The following is a 21,245-nucleotide window of genomic DNA, read 5'->3' as shown; positions in this document are numbered from 1 at the left end:
AGTGCTAACTTAGGACTAGTCCTAGGAGATATACAAATTGCATGGATAGTCCTAAGTTAGGACGAGTAACTGGTCCTAACTCGAGATAAGACTAGTCCTAACTCTTTGTGAAATCCACCCCTGTGCCTTTAAGTACCATGGGGGAGGTTGTTGTGTAAAGAGGGACATGACTCCTTGCTTGTGATCCGCTGTGACAGATTGTGTTACTTTGACAGAAAACGGTGGCAGAGTGATGGGGTCAAACTTGCTTCTTCTTTTTTCTCTCCCTGAACCCACGCTATTATCACTGCATAAGTTACAAGCTTCTACTATCCCAACAGACCAGACTAACACACAAGTTATTATCATTTAATCTGGTATACAATAATGTTTTAATATGTATTTGGCAAACTTCACTGTTTATTTACAATATTTACACAAAAATTACAAAGAGACACGGGTCTAAGTCTATATTTACCGGCAGGCCTATAAGGTAGATTAAATACAGAGATTACAAAATGAACTTTTAACTTATAGAGACGAGATTGAATAGCTTTTTGTAACCAGTTAAGTCAACCATACAAGGGCCTTCAAAATACACAAGTTGTAGATAGGTGCTCGTGATTTTTTCTTTCTCCAAACTTGTGACATGTTGTAGATTCTTATCGGTTGAAACCATGAATACAGTAATTCCAGATTAGCTGGTTAAATATAATCTGAAAAGCTTCCAAATCTGGCTTCTATGATTAGGTCATGAAACCATTACACTGGTGTACGAAGAATCTTTGTTTTAAATTATCAATAACTATGTGCCATGACGAGTGTTCGTTACATGAGTCGGCAACTACAATAGGAGTAATGTATTTCAACTAAAGGCACTGGACACCTTTGGTAATTATCAAATACCAGTATTCTCACTTGCTGTATCCCAACATATGCATAAAATAACAAACCTGTGACAATTTGCTAAATTGGTCATCGAAGTTGCGAGATAATAATGAAAGAAGACAGTAACACTCTTATTGCACGTGCATGTGCATCGATAGTCTTACAAAAGGCTTCAGGCCAGAAGCCTTTTAAATATTTTAGTGAGAAATTACTTCTTTCTCAATAACTACGTCACTTCAGAGGGAGCCGTTTCTCACAATGTTTTATACTAAGAACAGCTTTTTATGCTAACAGATATTTTGAGAAGTTACCAATAGTGTCCAATGCCTTGAAATCCTATTATTTGTAAAAATTATTTTCTGGGAACTTATAACTTATTATATTTAATAAATAGAAATCTGTTTATGTTACAGGAGGGGCAATGAGTAGTTAGAGAACTGTCAGTAATGTGGTAATAAATATTTAAAAGTAATTAAGTTATGAGTTCCTTTCTAACGATGTTAAAAATTTACTCTAGGAAATCTGATATTGACGACCAGTCTTTGACCCATTTGTAAATAATATCAATAATAACAAAATTATTTGATACAATCGAAGAGATTGAAATGATATCATGACAATTATACAGTCACACGGGGGAAATATCAGTGACCAATTAAAAATACAAATCAGTTATTTACATAACGTGAAAACTCCTTACAATTAAATTATGACATTTTGTTATTGTCTTTAAAAAAATAAAATTAAAATAAAAGCCACATCTTGCAAGTTTGATGCAAAAGTGTCTCACATTCATTCGCGTCACTAGACGTGGGGGAAAGTCTTGAATTTATTTTAATAAATGGTTATTTTTATAATAACTCTCTCTCTCAATTGGCAAGTTAGTTTGAAACATTTACACGTCCCGTCCTATTGGAACGCTCCTACTCAAAGCATTTTAGTCTAAAGCTTTTGTTATAAAACAACAACCACAAAAAAACAACACAGGCAGATGTTGTTGTTGTTTTCCTTTTCTAGGGAATACATAGCAGAAACATAAATCTTGACAGTGGATCAAATGTTGCAGATGATATTAACGATGATCTGTTTGTCTCTTTGTTAAACCCAAGTTCATACTTTCTGTGAATGCGAATGGAATACAAATAATGACGTCACACAGTTGAAATGTGTTAAACTTCTGCGAAATATTTGCAGCCAAATCAAATTTGTGGCGTCAAAACTTGTATCGCATTCGCAGGAAGTATGAACCGGGCTTTAGGTGAGGTTTACGGTAGCACAATGTCACACTTTCTGTTGAGTAGTGTTGGTTCTAAAAAGAACCGGTGGTTGACAACTCAACATCTCGATCAGTATGCTCTGATCGTCTGACTCTATGAAAAACTACTAGAAAGAGACTTACACATGGTGCTATCGCAAACCTACCCTAATTATAGTCCCACCATGCAAACTTTCAAATCTATTGTTTAGTATATACATTCTTTCAAACCAATCTAACCAATCTTCATTGTAACATTTTCAGGCCGTATCAAAATTAGCAGATGCTGCTCTACGGCTACGGATATGGCCGTTGCTAAGGGTGTTGCTATGGACCTCCCATGCTTCAACGCTTGTTCACCAATCCGCAGCCACAGCGCCTAATTCAGACAAAGCCATGGTCATAGCTCTTGTCAAGGTTTATAAATTATAAATTTAGAAAGCACGAACTCTTGCTCAGCTCAGGAAAATATTGGTTAGCGAAAACAGGTTACCAGTCACGATGCCATATATTTTACATTGCTGCTACTGATGCTCTGTTTGTTTTCGCTGTGGCGATATGGGCCCGATTGCATAGAGCTGCTTAAGCACACAAAGTAGATCAGCATAAAACAATTTACCTGAAATATATTACCCGCCAAAATATCATTTCAAATGTATAACTTTTGACTGGTTTCCTGCTAAATGGCGACCAGAAGAAATTGTTTAAGCAATAGCTTTTGCTTACGCTGCTCTATGAAATTGGGTTATGGTCTATGCAAAATTTCTGCTTAAAGATAAACAGAAGCTGTTATTGCTTAGCATAATGGTTAGCAAAACGTGGACCAGTCATGTACATTACACGTGTCTTAGCTGGATTACTGCTAAGCACAGTTTATGCGATAAGCAGGTCTATGACAGTGATACAAGCCAGACAACAGTTAACACCTTGTGTTAAATAAACTTATTTCAGATTGTTAAAACAATACAGGCCTAATTATTGGCAGGGCCACTTCATAGTATAAAAAAATCAGTACTAAACTAAACTAGTGAGCATTCTATAATTTGTGTAACTGTTATTTACGATTACTGTTTCTCCTGTTGGCAGATTAATCCCTCTTTTCGCAAAACCCCTGTGTGACTCTTTTGCAGCCTAAAATTACGACGCTTGCATTAACATCTAATTTGCAGCCCCTGAACCACAATGCTAACCCATGTGTGAATCCAATTGCAGCCCCAAATGTGCGACTCTTGTCGGACCCGTTGCGGCCCTAGACCAACCGACCCCAGTGTGACTCTTGCACGTCTTGTGCAGCCCCTGAACAACCATTCTAACTCCCATATGACTCCCATGCAACCCCTGTATGTGACTCTTGGATTAAGGGCCCGTTGCGGCCCCTAGACCAACCCCAGTGTGACCGTCCTTTTGGACCGTCGGTTTGGACCGTCCTTTTGGACCGTCTTTTTGGACCGTCCTCTTGGACGGTCCTTTGTAGCCCCTAAACCACCCTGTTAGCCACGACTTCATGTAAACCAAAACAAACGCTCATGAACAAAATAATTACATCACTTTTTGCTGTACACTCTTCTTCAGTTCTCCGGTCACATGACCGGTCACATGACTCGAATTGCCAGTATAGTTCCTAGACTCATGTATATGATTGAACTGGTATCATTCTGATGGCAGAGTCCATGCTTTTGATTGGTTACCAGCTTATGAAACAACATACAGAATCCTGACTATTTTGCCAGATAAGATGAAGAGTTCCATGGACTAATGTCATGATCTACGACTTATGTACTGGTAGTAGTAAATACTCCAGAACGTGTAGTTCGTCCAAGCCATAGCAATCCACAGCACGGTTTGTTCCCTCGAGTTTTTAAGACGTCATCTTTAGTTAGAGCGATTGAGCTATAAACTTGATGTGCTATTCGAAGAGTCCAATGTAGCAGCAAACCCCAACTCTTCCCGCCTTCTTTTGACGTCTCCTGACCCGGTGGTGTGGTCTACCGTGACCCTGCTGATACCGCGTCCGTGATGCCCTTGCACGCCGTCGTCTAGATCGGATCCTTCGGCAGCGAGATGCTCCGTCTCAGAGTCATGTTTTCTCTTAGCGCTTGCCATTTCTGCTGCGTGTTTCTTGCGCCATTTCGTTCGTCTGTTCTGAAACCATACCTGGAAATGAAACAGAAAATGTAGGTTTTTAATTTAGTCCATAAAAGTAAAGAGAGTGATACGTCACAAACTTTTATAAGTACATTTTTAAGTATTTTTTTCCATTATTGTCATCTTTTACATACAGGATCATGATGTAAAACAGCTGACGTGCGGATTATTGTAACCTGCATAAAGACCTTGAAATATATAAATCAATTATTTATACTGGTTCAGAACTAAAGATATAGTCGTTCACCGTTTTACTTAATCGGTATTCCACTCGCAGATTTGTTGGGATTAAAGTATCAATGATTGAGATAATTGGTTGAGGGAATTTCCTTTTTTAATACTTCTAAGTCAAGATCGTTATAGCATCATGGTAACAGATATTGCATTCTCCACCAAAGCTGATACGACACCAGTTTCAGTTGTGTCCACACTTTAATGTCTTTAATGTATTCATTGGAAAAACGAACTCATTACAAGAGAACCTAATGACCAATGTGATGATCAAAGCAAAAAGCTGTATCAATAAAGCGCCGCCAACGACCAACCACGCCCACAAAATCGTCTGAGAAACCAAGTGCCAAAAAGATGAAGTGTAATTTACAGTCATTTACCGACGGGCAAGTTCAAGCCTACTGCCTCATAACACCGTCTGTCTCATTTTATGATTACAACTACATGTCCAACCAATTAAAACCGAGTAAAACCCCTTCCAATTTATCCATGATGGCCGAGTAATTTATAGCTGACATACAAAGCCAGATTAGGATTTTTAAACGTGACAAATGTTAGCGTAATGGATGTTTCTTTCTACACTGAACTTAAGTCCGGGTAGCTGGATCCACGTTAGCTACTGCTAGTCAAAGCGTTGCCGTGTAATGGTCCAAATCACCGGACCGGGTTGTTTCAAAGTGACTCGGTGGTACTTGATTTACCCCGTTAGTTGTACAGGCGTTGTCTATTCAAACAGCGCTGCGTGGGTTGTGTGATGGGAGAGGAGGGTGGTTTTGTGCGGCTATAAAGCTAACCGGATATGAGAACAGATGCTAAACGACCGGTTGGTGAAGTACGGGAATGGGACGAGCAGCGTGTCTGACATCATTGACGATGCCGTAGAATCGTTAGTAACTTCCGGCAACCTGCTGCGATGGCAGGTAACTTAAGAGTGTTTTCTCGGAGCTTGCTAGATTGTTGTCCAGATTAACAGAATCTCTCGTCTTGTTTTCTGAATCATTTATTCGGTTTTATGACTTTGATGTCGCATTGTTTGGTTCACCATGGAGCGGTTAAAGTGCTTGATAATGATAAACACAATTGATAATACACCTGAAACAATGATATAAATCATTTATCACGACGAAAGTCAGAATTATGTTTCTAAGCATCGCCGACTTAGCTAATCAGGATAGACAAAGGATGAGTAATTTTTTCTACTTCAAAATGAACCTACACTTTTCTAATCTGAATATATCCGTAGAGACACGGCGTAGACAGTAGAAAAAAAATATCAACAATTATTTAATATTAGTAAAATGGCAAACAATTATTTAGTATTAATAATGGCAAATGCTCAATCCGTTACTAATTAGGGGACCGGTTTCCTTAACATGTCTCTACATATCTAAGTTGAAAAACATTTATACAATGACAGACAAGTTTAGATTTGTGTGCCGATTTTGTCGGTTTTTTCCTTCTTTCGATTTTACAGATATAGATCGAGTGAATAAATTATAATTTAGTTTAAAGCCATTGGACCCTATCGGTAAACAGTATTGTCCAAGGCCCACACTTTGTGTATCACAACTTCTTTATCTGTGAAAATTTAGGCTTAATCGGTCATCGGAGTCGGGAGAAAATAACGGGAAAACCCACCCTTGTATCCGCGCGTTTCGCCGTGTCGTGGCATGTGTTTAAAATAAATCCGTAATTCTCGTTAACGAGAATTGATATTGTTTTGCTGTTCTCTCAAAAAGTAAAGCATTTCATGAGAAGTCTTTCACCACTACATTCTGTAAACCCTGTAAGTTATTTGTAAATCTGTGATTTTGTTTTGTTCTGTACCAAAAGGGTCCAATGGCTTTAAGCGGGAAAACGGCAAACTCCTAAAGTGTTGAATTATTTCATAAGTTATTCCCGTGCACACTCTGTAAATCAATCCTTCGATATTACACGAAACGAGGCCTTGAGGTTTTAGTCACTGAATATTTGTACACCTCTTGTTGTATCCAGTACAAATAATATGACATTGCATTTACGAGAGGAAAAAATTGATTGTTTTGAAAATAGATTGATTAATGAAATACGTTGAAGAGACCGCATTGTCATCATGGCTGTCTCGATACCGAGCCAACAACCTCCTTAACTGTTGTAATGATCCACGCCTAAATAACTATTGCTGACCGTTTAAGTATAATTGCACTGGTGCACGTGTCTACGCAGACGATCAGAGTAAAATTCTCTCGCCTTTTTTCGACTTCGCAAACATCGTGTATCTTTAGTAGACTGATCTTTTATAGGAGTCCCCACATTAGTCACAATAAATTTGTGTACTTTCTGAACGCTTGTATGTGTGTAAGAAAGTGATAAATGACTCTTAACAATGTGTGCACACTAGTCGAAAAAGAAATTCTTCTCGGATTGTGTTTTGAGTTTGTCATGAAGTGGACAGTTCGTACCAGTCGTGTAAACGAGTGTTCAACAAACACCAATTAAATAGATCAATTACGTCATTATCACGTATTTTCCTTGGAGTTTGTTTGATAGTTTACGCTGATTGATGTCATTCAATATACAGCAATTTATTAACAAGAGTCTCGTGAAAACCCAAAACATCACTCCCTTTCCATACTTTGTGGCAATTAAACTTAACTATTTTAGACCCACTGAAAAGTCCACTTTTGAAATGACTACCAACACGAGCCCATTGCCAATACGTCTACTTTTTTGGAAGTAAAGTGTGAAGTGTCTGCATTAAGTGTTTTTGCTTTTAAACGAAACACAGATCACATAATCACCAAAACAAGTGCCACATGCAGTCCGTGTTTGATAGATAGCTAAAAGGGTTGATTGAAAAAAACTGTCCTCGCAGCACAAAGGATGAATTACAACATTTACCAAAAAAAAAGAAAAAAAAATTTAAATATGAAGGCTGATTAGTCACTATTAATTGAGCCACAATTTTACATTTGTATAGATTTATGACCTAACAAAGGATTGAATCGGTTTTCTGTCGCCTACAACCGGAAACTTGTCTGTACTCGGTTCTGTGTCTGTACTCGGTTCGGTGTCTGTTCTCAGTTCTGTGTCTGTACTCGGTTCGGTGTCTGTTCTCAGTTCTGTGTCTGTACTCGGTTCGGTGTCTGTCTCAGTTCTGTGTCTGTACTCGGTTCGGTGTCTGTTCTCAGTTCTGTGTCTGTTCTCGGTTCTGTGTCTGTACTCGATTCGGTGTCTGTTCTCAGTACTGTGTCTGTTCTCAGTTCCGTGTCTGTCCTGGGTTCTGTTTTGTGTGCCTGGTCTCAGTTCTGTGTCTGTCTTTGTGGTTCTGTGTCTGTTCTCGACTCCGCTCGGTTCTGTGTCTTTCCTTTTTTTCTGTGTGTGTCTAGTTTTGTGTCTGGTCTCGGTTCCGTATGTTCTCAGTTCTGTGTCTGTTCTTTGTTCTTATGCCTTTTGATTGTCTGAAAATATTATACGGGACATGTTTTGCCATCACAAGAAACAAAAGGGAGAACGAGTGAGTTTTTCGGTTTACACAAAGAGGCGTTTCAGTTCATATTGTTTGCTTCATCAATATTTATTTGGTTGTTGTTATACAACGGCAACATTTACATTGCCTTAATGCAGCCGCCTCTCCGCCATGGGATACAACCTCGACCTCATAATATCCCCGCACATTGCTCACATTAGTCCAGCCAAATCAACCAATACATGACTAAAAGCGCTAATGAGTAAAGCACGCAGAAAGTGCAACCACTTAACAAAGTGTGTTCCTTCAGTGCACCGGAATCCCATCACATCAGTAGCGCTGCATTCACCACGGCTTGTTGACCGCGTTTACATCACCGTGCACCACCAAGGTGTAAATGACGCCGTTGCCAAGCTCATCGCTCCCCCTTTGTGGGACGGTGCCGCTCGCCCCGCGGCCCCTGACACCATACTCTACACCTGTCCGGATAATTTCAATTTGATAGAGGGGCTTTCAGGCATGATGACCACCTACGATGATTTTTTTGGGGGTCCCGAAGATATTTTTTGTTTTAACTCTGAATGAAGGGTTCTTTCTTGGGAATGGATAAGGGCAATTTGCTTCAATCGCTTAGTAATCATCCTTGGGTTAAAGATTGACAAACCCTTCAAGGGAATATTGGTTATTGGTGAAGGAAGAATGAATTTTGATTGAAAACTATTCTATAACAAGAGTTTGATTAAGATTTTTCGAATCCACGGGATACCCCATTTGCTTTGGAAGGCTCAGCCTCACTCGAAACAAACTAGGGACATTTATAGGTTGAACAAAAATAAAATAATATAGTTTAAAAAAAAAAAAAACAGGCAAAATTTAACCTCAACTACAGGGGTCGAAATTAAGTGTATTTCCATGGTAGTCAGCAGGGCTAGTGACCAATAATTTTTAGTAGCCCTGATTAGATTTTGGTAGCCCGAAAGACACATTATGTCTCGCGTCACGGCTCAAACTTTACAATACACCAATAACATAGTTCTTTATTGTTTGTGATGATGATTTTTGCATTATTTTTCCACTAGCCCGTCGGGCTATCAAACTGGAAAAATGAGTAGCCCGGCTGTAAATCTGGTAGTCCCGGGCTAGCGGGCTAGTGGCAATTTCGACCCCTGAACTATCTGGGGAATCAGTCATGCGCATATTAGATAGATACTTGTGGACAAGATATAGCGCTCACATAGTCAGTGTTTGGTCCCAAGACGCTCTTGCGATTAGTTGAATGCAAATTTGGAGACACGACCAAACCTTTATGACACTAGCGCATGTTAAATACATTAACCAACATAATATTATTATCCACCGCTGAGAAAGTTTGACATCTAAATTATTTTTATGCAACGGTTAATTGGTTTGTAGTGCCATATGTCTTAAGTTGTTGTTTTTTGCGAAGAATTAGAATATTTAGGGAAATGTTGTTGTCATTATCAACTGAACAACAAGAAAACACAAGTGTGACTTCCAAAGTTCAAAACAGCAGTTTTGCAAGAGCAAGAACAGACCTTTCATTCATTTAAACGATTTGTGGAAAACCCCATCGTATAAAGCCGACACAGTATAGCTTTCCATTGGTACCCTGTACTGTCGATGGTATCCCTACGGGACCCATAGTGATGGAGACTCCGTCGTCTCTGTTATTGCACAAAGTGTCGGCCTCATTGGGTATTCTGTCGTCACTTAGCGCCACTTGCTCACAAGCAGCGCGCGGTGATGACGACACATCCGTAAGAGCCAATAGGCGACCCGTGTTGACCTGGCTTAACTTTGCGCTGCGGCTGTGTGAGACTTCGCTTCAAGAGTGTTGTGCGTGAACTTGTGGTAGGAAGGAAAGGGGAGGGGGGGGGGGGGGGGTTCCATACACCTGGGCGCAGTACATCAGTCAATGATGTCTTGCTACTGATCCCCTTTGAAGATGTAATACCGGAACCAGACCATTGTGTATGTATCCAGACCCGAGAGTCGCCTCAAACCTCAGCTGGGATGTTATTGCGGTGGCATTTCTATCATTCTAAACACACTGAAGTAATAAAGACTGATCCAAGCAAATTATGCCTAAGCCCCCATTGCCTTCAGGCTGGCCAAACCAGTAATCCCTCATCATTTTATTTACTCGCAATACCTCATAACGACATTTTAGTCGAGTTTTCTTTGGCATTTGCTGCTGAGCTGCGCCCAGATATCCAATTAGATTTTCGTCGTTGGTGGCGTTTGTCACGTGTTTGTTTTTTGGTTCCCAAACAAACGATGATGACATTTTGGAATAAACAAAATACAAGAAGAAATAAAAGGGAAGGTTTTGAACTTATAATGACATTTATGTCTCTGGTGTCTTGAAAATATTCTCAAGGTATATCTATTTATCAATACTTAAAGAACTTCTTCACTACATTAACCTTTGACTTCTTGGGGAATGAGGCAAAGAAAAAATGCCTGTTTCTACCAAGGAAGGAATTCACATTAAAGGTATCAGTTGAAATCACCTGAGGGTACTAGAATACCTTGCTACTTAAACGAGATTATGATAGAACTTCCATATATCCCAATCCATTGGAATTAATACACTCTCTGTGACTCTCATACGTTTTTGTTTTGGTCTTTCCTTATGGTCCAACTTCAAACGTTGCCGACAAACAACAGGAACGTTTCTTATTCCGCGATGGATCGCCCACGGGGAAATAAGGCGTATCTATCGGCCAGAGTTTCTACTTGACACACGGCGGTGTGATGAAACCACGGGAGCCCTCAGACTTGATCGCAGGTGTGGGCGCCGCGGCCGCCGTGCACAGCCCAATCATCGACGGGGCTAATCGCTCAATTTCACCCGTGCCTTGTTTACCGCAAGCTGGTCGGTCTGCACTTTGGGTTAGGGTTGTATTTTGATGAGGTGTGTGGTTTAGTAACACGTGTGATAGACTAATGGCTTGACGAATGAGGATGGGAATTGAGTATTACGCTCAACTCGGTCAATTGCAAGGATACGATTCAGGGCATTAATTCTGTGTCAAGTTCACCAAATATTGCGCTGGTCTATTGCCATTTTCACAGAGCTCCATAAGCACACAAAAATAGCTAAGCATAACAAATTTACGCTTAACTGTTATGATGTTATTGTTTGTTTGTATTCTTTCTTTTTTTTGGTTTTGTTGTCATTGCTGTCATTGTCTATGTTGTTGTATTGTGTTGATGTGGTTACTGGTGATGATGCTGCGGTTGATATTGATGGTGCTGTTGTTTTGTGCATTTGCTTATGTAAGCCTACAGAAAATTGAAACTAAATTAAGTTAACAAATAAACTATGTATAGGCCTAACCATCATCAAAACCATCAATCGGAATTCCTTTAAACATGTGTCAGTAATTTCAGCTTTCCAACACCATTATATTAATATCTGAGTAAATATGATGGCATTTTGATTCATGCAATCAAACTTGTCCCTTACGGTAAACCGATTTGCAATTATACCGGAAACTGACACGCTGGGCCCCGGGGCTACACCGCAAATTACACGGTACACACTTCGGACATTATCTCCTCAAGTCGTTTAGTGACCCATTGTAGAGTTGTGAAATTATTTGAGATCTCAGCTTCTTCAGGTTACGATGAAACACTTTAATATACAGACGAGATAGATAAGTGTTTACTCAGTTTGTTGGAGGTATCCAACCTCAGTGGAATGTGATTTTCATTGTTGTTGTTTTGTCAGTTTGTTTTGTTTTATTTGTTTTGGGTTTTTTTTTATACTGTGGGAAGCAAATTAGATTATTTATGTTAAGTTCAGAATGATTCTGCTGAGAGTTGTACATTTTGTCTTGAGACGACGGATTTCGGCGAATAATTTTGGGGTATTTCCCAATACTATTGTGAAGTCTCTCTGGAAGGAAATCGAAGAAAAGACTGCACCTTCAGGACAATGAATCCTTCTTTCCTGAGAAGGTATTCTCCTTAAATGGGTCTGAACAAATACACGCTAGCTTCCATTCTTAAATACTCGCATATTTTCTCAGAAAGCAAACAGTGAGCCGTTTTAAAGCAATCGCACAACATCGGTAAACAGTATTGTCCAAATGCCCACACTTCGTGTATCACAACGTATATATAAAATAACAAACCTGTGAAAATTTAGGCTCAATCGGTCATCGGAGTAGGGAGAAAATAACGGGGGAAATCCACCGTTGTTTCCGCACGTTTCGCCGTGTCATGACATGTGTTTAAAATAAATCCGTTATTCTTGATATCGAGAATTGATAATTGTTTTATTGTTTTCTCAAAAAGTAAAGTATTTCATGAAATAATATTTCAAGGGAAGTCTTTCACCATTACCTTCTGTAAACCCTGTAAGTTATTTGTAAATCTGTGAACTTTTAATGTTTGTTCGGATGGTCAGTACTTGAACTTTCTGATACTTTCCAAACAGGAGACGTAACTGTATTTTAAAAGCCATTTTCCCGGTTTCTAAGAGAGGTATGCTGTAACACACAATGTACAAATCTCTTTTTGAGTAGTGTTGGTTCTGAAAAGAACCGGTGGCTTAGTTATACTTCCACTGGAAAGTTTCAAATTTTACTTATAATTTTGGCTCATGAAGAGTACAATATATTATACAGAGCAAAGAAAAAATAGGATATTATTTTGAACAAAATAAGGAGTAATCATTGACTTTAGGCATCAATAAGAAAATTGTTTTTGGTTTTGGTTATTGAATAAAAGACAGAGAAAGGGGGTAATATTTTTGAACAAAGGAATAATATTAACTGACTTTGCACATCAATAAGAATCTTACCTTGACTTGGCTTTCTGTCATGCCGAGTGCATAAGCTAGTCTAGCTCTCTCAGGTCCGGCAAGATATTTGGTCTGCTCGAATGTCTTCTCTAAAGCAAAGATTTGTTGGCCCGAGAAGGTGGGCCTGGTGTGTTTCTTCTTGCCGTCTTTGTCGACGGGGCTACAGCTCTGTGAGGCCGACTGAACTGTTTGGGTCAAAAAGGGACAGACAATATAAATAATTTTCTTCATTCGTTTTATTTATTTATTTCACAGATAAAAACAAATTACAAAAATATATATGCAATACAAAAGGCAAGAGATATAAAAAGAACCGTAGATAACACAATACATTCCGAAGTCAGAATCAAGGCACGTCTGAAGGATTGCACAAACAAAAAGTAAACTTAATTATTGTCTATTGTTTAATTATCGTTGTTTGATTATTTTCTAATGTTCTATCATTGTGTTGTTGACATGCAATTGGTTGACTTGGCAAATCGATTTTCCATGAAGTTCATTTTATCAAGTAATTAACCACACGGGAAACTGACTAGATAGTGCACATTTTAAAATATTTGTGGTTGATCAAAGACAAATAATATTAACTAAAAAGAAACTTGAACCCACGACCTCCGGATTAAAGTGCCGGCGCTCTTGGGAAGTTTATTCACTGTCATGTATTTCTTTTAAATCATTGCTATAACTGAGAATCGATCCATTGTTTCCATCGGTATTTTACGATCACCCAAAACCAATCGACGTTTCAATCATTGTGTCTTCGAGAATTGACTCCATAGGGAACAAGTGGTACACACATCCCTCTCATATAGATGCGAGAAATAATTGATATATGGATTGGCTTTAGAGCTTGATTTAAACGCTTTCCATTGGACCATTGTACGTCCTTGGGGGAAGACTACCTAACTCCATCGGGAAATAGGGACCCATGAAACTCCCTAACAGTTTCACAAATAAATGTCATCACTATTTTATGTAATAAATTGTTTCCTTAAAGGCACCGGACATGTTTGGTTAAAGCTCAGTATTCTCACTTGGTTTTATCCCAACATATGCATAAATAACAAATCTGTGAAAATTTTGACTTAATTGGTTTTTGAAGTTGCAAGAGAATAATGATAGAAAAAGCACAACTTTGTGTGTTTAAAGTGAGAAATTATCTCTTTCTCAAAAACTACATTAGAGGGAGCCGTTTCTCACTTTGTTTTATGCTACCAACCTCTCCCCATTACTCGTACTCAAGAAACGTTTTATGCTAACATTTATTTTGAGTAATTAACAATAGTGCCTTAAATGTCTTTAGTTTCGACGAATTTACTCAGAAACCATTATCTTTTATCCGGAATTCACCGTGTGCGTCACCAAAGCATTAATAGTTACTTACACACCACAAACTTGTTCTGCTATCTAATATCGTGGTAAAATATTTGATAAATATAGCGATCTGATTGTTTACCAACATACCACAATCCTAGTGGTATGTTATCAACAACAACAACATGTTCATGGGTAAGAACTTCATCGATTTGTCATCATCAAATATTCTGACTTAATATTTGGAATTTCCCTCACATTATTTTACTGATTGTTTGTTTGTTGTCTTTATTACGATCTTTTTGCGTCAGAAAGGAAGATGAATATTACGGACAACTAATAAAGTCATGATCCGAAAAAGTCATCAATGTATTAAAGGCAGTGGACACCATTGGTGATTTTTACTCAAAATATTTATTAGCATAAACCTCACTTGGTAACGAGTAATGGGGACAGGTTGATAGTATAAAACATTGTGAGAAACGGCTTCCTCTGAAGTAATGTAGTTTTTCCAGAAAGAATTTGTTTACACAATCTATTAGTCGCGTGTAACTTGAATCAATAATCAATTTTCCTTGAATTTAAAATAAATATATTAGTTGTAGGGTCGTCATCAATAATGCCACCAAGTACTCAAATATTAAATCGATTGTTATACTTTGTAACTCTTCCATATTTCCAAATAGGTACCAAGACACCAATGTCATTTCCAATCAATACAAAAATTAAATTCTGCGAATTTCCAATAATCACTTCCGTCCAGTAAGCGAAGCCGTTTCTAAACGACTCGAAACACAAACGTTCTGTTGAAAACTCCACTCCTAACCCGTTGTAAATACGACATAAATCATCTAACACTCTGACATTTATGACACTTTTCCTTAATTGGAAGTTTTTGAGATTATTACATGTCTCTATTTGATTATCCAAAATCCCTGGCTAAGTGCGGAAAACCAGACACGACATATAGACGCTTCCTCAAGCCGCGATTGTATTCCTAGCGTTTTTTATTGGCGCTCTCGCTAATGAAATCAAATGAGTGCCTATTGGGTTTTATTCTCATTTGGAGATTTATTGACTGGTTTGGTTCCCTTGAAACGGTAATCAACTGACTTTTGTCTATCCTTGTCTTGATTAACGGGGAATACAAGTTTATAAAAATAACTTTTACGAGGGAAGATTGCAGTTCTTATTTGGAATTGTAATTAAGTCGTTGAAGTGTATTACAGTTTGGATTGCTGTTGATTCTTGCGGGACGTATTAAACAATACTGCCGGGAAATCAAACTTGTAATTAAATTTAAATTTTGTAATTCCTAGTTTTTACTTTGCTTTGTACTTTAAAAAACGGGCATCTAAAAAAGTTCTATAATCGTAATAATTCCTAATAAAAAATAATAATAAAAAATGCATTTTTCTTACAATTATTTTGTTTTTGTTTTCCTGGAAAAGATGGTCGACAATTGTGGTTACACGAATAATAAACATACTTTTGTTTAGCATAAATAGAGAATTCAATTTAAGATATCACTGAATATTCATGTTTATATATTTGTACAAATTTTCGAATGGCACTAAAACTCAAAGATTTGTTATTGAAATTTATCAAAACTGTAAGTTCAACAGCAAATTGCGCCACAGCACCTTGTAAAGCATTACATGGTGCTGTAAGAATTAGATCTCATAATTCAAACGTAGTCCCACATCTTGCAGGAAATAATGTATGTTACAGCGCCAGGAGCGTCACTGAGTGACGGACATGTGCGCTATATAAGAAGCCACATTTATTATAATAATTATTATTATTATTAACACGATTTTTAATTCAAACATTTTGTACTTCCTTAATGAGTGAAGTACTCCATTTTTTCATTAATTTGTCTATTAATGTTATTATTGCTTTATTTATTTGCTCTCATTTTTTTGTTAGAGACGCAATGCTTTTGATATGAATTTCTATAAATTTATGTAAATTGGTATGTGGAATTTAACAAGTGTTAAAGTCTGTCTGCCACCTTTAGATGTGTATTTTGGGCTTGGGCTTCTGGCTTGTTCTCACGCTAAAAGCCATTAGCCAGAGGGTAAGGCTGGTCCGTGCACCCTTTCTCCACATGCTGCAATTCTATAAATTGAAATTCTTTGTGCATGCGTCTTCTTTTCATCTTATACTCTAGTCTATAATTCTAGACGAACGAATTTCAAAAAACTATTTTCCTTTGTCTTCTCGACTTGTTTTTCTGTTGTACTCTGTGTTGAGTGACCCGGAGGGACCTTTTCGGTTCGAATTTGCATTGAAAAAAGTAATGCCCGGTTCTTTTTTCGTTGTTGAAAACAACAACTCTGAAGAATTGAGTTTTTGAATAAATTAATATTGATGGTTCCCAAACCAAAGTATCACCCTAGAAGATCTGTGCTATGCCTACGGGATTAGTTTTCAATTAACATTAAAGACACTGGACACTATTAGTAATTGTCAAAGACCAGTCTTCTCACTTGGTGCATCTCAACATGCACAAAATAACAAACCTGTGAAAATTTGAGCTCAATTGGTCGTCGAAGTTGAGAGATAATAATGAAAGAAAAAACACCCTTGTCACACAAAGTTGTGTGCTTTTAGATGCTTGATTTCGAGACCTCAAAATCTAATTCTGTGGTCTCGAAATCAAATTCGTGGAAAATTACTTCCTACTCGAAAACTACGTTACTTCAGAGGGAGTCGTTTCTCACAGTGTTTTATGCAATCAACCTCTCCAAATTACTCGTTACCAAGTAAGGTTTTATGCTAATAATTATTTTGAGTAATTACCAATAGTGTCCACTGCCTTTATTTAACAAAGTTAAGAATGGTCTATTCTCCTGAAGACGACTAGGGTTTACTGGTCGAAACATCGAGACCACACTGCTCTTTCAAAGGACTCCCAAAGAATGTTTACTCGTATTTGTAGCCGGACGTTTACTAAGTTATATTTGGCCTACTTTCATTTCAAGACATTTATTTTCATGTTAACAGATAATAACAATAACAAAGAACAGTATCGAGGAGAATTTGAATTATAATGGCATAACCAGAAAAAAATATGAAAACAAAAAACGATCAACAAAAACAGGCGTCATTATTGAGTCGTGATAAGTTTTTAAAAATCTGATGAGCAAAGGAAAACGAGAAACATTTTTAATGCAGAATGAAAATTAGTGAAATTCTCGAGGCAAAAGCATTGTGACAGTATTCACACTATGTTTTGTTTAAACCAATGGGAATTATCAACCAATGTTGACTAATATCAACAATTTATAGAATTGCTCAATATTACTTAATATAACTGGGAAACTACATTTATTTCCCATCGAACATTTGTAAATACCATTTTGTTGAATTTTGAGTTTTAGTTTTTACGTGTATCAAAAAACATGTTTTAAAGTCAACCAGGCCCAGTTTGATGGCTCAGCCGCGAAATTATGCATTTATACAGCACCCTATACGCACAACCATGAAGTTGGGTCCTGGGCCCAATTTCATAAAGCCTGTAAGCACAAATTGCTTAGCATGAAAATTCTTCCTTAATAAAAACAGGATTACCAAACCAAATTTCCACGTGATTTTCAGGATATGCAAACAACAGCTGAGTGTCAGTCATAAGTAATACGCAAAAAAAAAACTTGTTTTTATTAAGGAAGAAATTTCTTGCTAAGCACATGTTTGTGCTTACAGGCTTTATGAAATTCGGCCCTGTTGTTAATGCTTTGCCCATCCTGTACCAAACCTGGTTAACAATTCCACTCTGTTTGGAATTGTTTGTCATTTGTTATTTTCACTACCTGCGGTTGCCCGATCAAATAACATTATTTTTGCCTACACCAGAAGTATTAGGCAAATAAATTGTTGGAAACGGTGTGTTTAAGCTTAGGAAATCAAACAGAGTGTCTTGATACCTGTTTAGCCCCCCCCCCCCCCCCCCCCCCCCCTGTCTGGCAACGATGTGACAGACACACAGCTACCCAAGTAATTTAGTACATTATTAGTACAGTAATACAACTTGTAACCGGGCAGAGCTGCGTGATAGTGGTTATAAGAAATCTGCTAAAAATTGACGGGTCGGTTCAAGTCCCACCGAATACATGAGTGTGTAGTTTGTTGCTATAGGTCTCGGGAAAGCACAAATTATTCAATATGTATCCATCACACATCGGTGTAGGGTATAATATTCACAAATAACCTCAAAAATTAAGTGAATTTTTTTTAATAAAGTAAACACAGATTGCACAACTTATAACAGCTCCGATTCTAAACTGTCTTAAACTACAACCGAACCGGCTCTTAGGAAATTTTAATCACTATATAATGAACAAACAAAAAACACTGTAGACCTAAAAGTGTTCGCTTGTGAATATGGCACACAAAACATGTCAAAAAATGCTTCATTTGTTAAATATTTTTAAACGCAAACAATTTATTCGCAAACACACTGTAAAGAAAAGAAAAGTATATTTTTTTGACAGTTGGCCTATAATACAAAGTTGAACGGTTGTTTACTGTGACTTATTTTAAACAAAACCTTCCTGAGTTGTTTTATAGAGAAAAACGTATGGTTAGTAATGTGTGACAGTTCTAAATTGAGAAATTTTAAGGTTAATTTAATTATGACACAGTTCACTTACATTATTTAAGATATTGATCCCATTATAGTTTCTTTGGGGTGTCTACTTCTTTGTCAATGTTGTCTGTTTCGCAGCATTGTTAAATCAAAGTTTCTCTTTTGTTCTTTTGTTCGACTTAGAGATTTCCATTCATGAGATATTTTCCTAATAAGACGAAGACCCAAATCCACACCCCAAACTTTATGTGTTTAATTCCACCATTTTAAATACAACAAATTGACATTATTTGGCGCATTTTGCTTGGTTTTTATTTCATGATTTCGTTGTTTATAACTTACCTGGCGGACACGGTAGTCTTGGATCCCTCCATGCTGCCGGGGAATGTAAGAGATTTGCCGGCCAATATAAAGCAGCCGGTCCGGTTGTCGGTACATGCAAGTCTGTCACTGGTTTACCGAGCCGACTTAAGTACATATTAGCTGCCGTACTGAACGGCGAACCGAACCGGGAGACACCCGTCAAAAACCCCGCAGCCGCGGCAGCATTACAGTTCTCCGGCCTGCTCAGAATGTCCGTGATACCGTGCGGGGTGGCGTTCGCTAGGCTCACCGGGTGGTACGCCATAGCCATTGGTTTGTAGGTTCCCGTAGACGTGAAACAAGGCTGAGTTGGGTACGGGAAAGCCGGTGTTTTCTCCGTCATACTGTGGAGTGCCGCTAACGGTGGATTGCTCATGATGAAAGCACTGGATCTTGTAGCCTCCATCAGGTTTTGAAGGGATAGCATGGAATCTGCCATGCTTGGTGATACGTACATCCGTAGATAAACCGGACTCGCTAGAAAGTCACCGTTTCACACCACAAAAATAAAACCTCAAATCACAACTTGGTTTTCTGCTCACCTATTTAAACTAAAACTGACAGCTCACCGGTTTCTCAACGCATGGTGTGGTTACTCTTCCAGCACTTACTGTACACCCCGATGCAAAATATGGAATAATAAGAAGATGCGGGCGGTTGTGTGACACTCCGTCAGCTTTTGGTATCATTTATCTGACTACCGTCCAAGCGTACACCAATTGGTTGTGTGTCCAAACCAGCCTTGTTTATCTGTTTAACTAGGCCCTATTCCAACGGTGCTGCACTGGCAGTGATGCTGCATGCGTAGTTGGGCGGGCGCAATTTAACAATACATCAATCATGCACTAGAGATTGAGCTATTAATTCATATCGGCGTAATACCTACAAGTTGATAGTACTCACCGATCGCGCTCTGATTGGTTGGGTGTGAGGGGAAGGGGTGGTACACGTGACCTATTAAAACCTCTTTCATTGGTTAACTCACGAGTCTGGGACCACCCTGTGAGTTGATACTTGATCAGTGGTTGATGCTATTAAGGGGGGAAAACACACACAAAATGTAACACTTGTAATCTAAATGACTGATCAAAAGACCAACTTTATCTAAGCTATTTTTTTTTTCGGTTCAGTAATTGCAATTTTGTTCTACTTGAATGCGAGTTGCAGTGAGGTGTGTTTAATATTGAAATAAAATTAATTTTATATGGACACGTGCTTTCTTTCCTCTGAGCGTTGTCGGTAAATCTCTGAATGGTGACCTCAGAAATGAATCACTGGATCAGATGTTTACAGTTTGATACTGTGCATAAATTACGCTGACATTGTTTATAAGGCAGTGGACACAAATGGTAATTTCTCAAAATAATTTTTAGCATGAAACTTTACTTGGTAATGGGTAATGGGGAGAGGTTGATAATATAAAACACTGTGAGAAACGGCTCCCTCTGAAGTAACGTAGTGAAATAAGTAATTTTCCACGAATTTGATTTCGAGACCTCAGATTTAGAATTTGAGGTCTCGAAATCAACATCTGAAAGCACACGACTTTGTGTAACAAGGGTGTTTTTTCTTTCCTTATTATCTCGCAACTTCGAACATCGATTGAGCTCAAATTCAGGTTTGTTATTTTATGCATATGTTGAGATACACCAAGTGAGAAGACTGGTCTTTGACAATTACCAATAGTGCCCAATGTCTTTATTAATGTGCCGGAAATGAAAATAAGGATGGGGTTAATTATCTGGCTGTCCTGATGTCATAAAGATATCATAATGTGTAGGATTTGAAAAATGTGCACGGATCAGGTTTGCGGTGAGCACCATGTGTACGTCTCTTTTTAGTAGTGTTTGTTACTTTGTTGCATATTTTCTAATGACAGTCAATCAAAAAGTGGGGGGACATCTGATATGCTGCCCCCCCCCCCCCCAGTATGAAAAGTGGAGGGGGACATGTCCCCCCCCCCCCCCGTCCCCCACCCATCGACGCCCTTGGTTGGTTTTAAAAAGATACTGGTTGTTCAGGGTCCTATTCAATTGAGTCACTTAAAGACACTGGACACTGTTGGTAATTGAACAGTCTTCTCAACATGTATAAAATAACAAACCTGTGAAAATTTGAGCTCAATTGGTCACGGAGTTGCGAGATAATAATGGAAGTAAAACACCCTTGTCACACAGAGTTGTGTGCTTTCAGATGC

The 21,245-nt window shown here is 38.2% G+C and overlaps 1 protein-coding gene across 1 annotated transcript; it reads right to left on the bottom strand.

Annotated features, from left to right (window-relative positions):
• Positions 1 to 359: 359 nt before the first annotated feature.
• On the bottom strand, positions 360 to 19,801 carry LOC139940985 (homeobox protein Nkx-6.2-like). The gene is made up of 3 exons (XM_071937391.1): positions 19,028 to 19,801; positions 12,781 to 12,965; positions 360 to 4,276 (listed from the first exon to the last, which is right to left on the bottom strand). The coding sequence occupies exons 1-3, from the start codon at positions 19,503 to 19,505 to the stop codon at positions 4,013 to 4,015; spliced, it is 927 nt and encodes a 308-aa protein (XP_071793492.1). The 5' UTR covers positions 19,506 to 19,801; the 3' UTR covers positions 360 to 4,012.
• Positions 19,802 to 21,245: the final 1,444 nt, after the last annotated feature.

The sequence above is a fragment of the Asterias amurensis genome, chromosome 8, assembly GCF_032118995.1.
Source record: "Asterias amurensis chromosome 8, ASM3211899v1".
NCBI lineage: Eukaryota > Metazoa > Echinodermata > Asteroidea > Forcipulatida > Asteriidae > Asterias > Asterias amurensis.
Note: the sequence above shows the minus strand (reverse complement) of the source record. Positions and strands in the feature narration are given on the sequence as shown.

What these genes read in the sequence shown, in the direction of transcription:
- LOC139940985 (XM_071937391.1), bottom strand. Translation starts at nt 19,505, where the DNA reads ATGTACGTATCACCAAGCATGGCAGATTCCATGCTATCCCTTCAAAAC. An exon ending in AAGACTACCGTGTCCGCCAG is followed by an intron (nt 12,966 to 19,027) that starts GTAAGTTATAAA and finishes TGACCCAAACAG; the next exon opens with TTCAGTCGGCCTCACAGAGC. An exon ending in TGACAGAAAGCCAAGTCAAG is followed by an intron (nt 4,277 to 12,780) that starts GTAAGATTCTTA and finishes TTTCATTTCCAG; the next exon opens with GTATGGTTTCAGAACAGACG.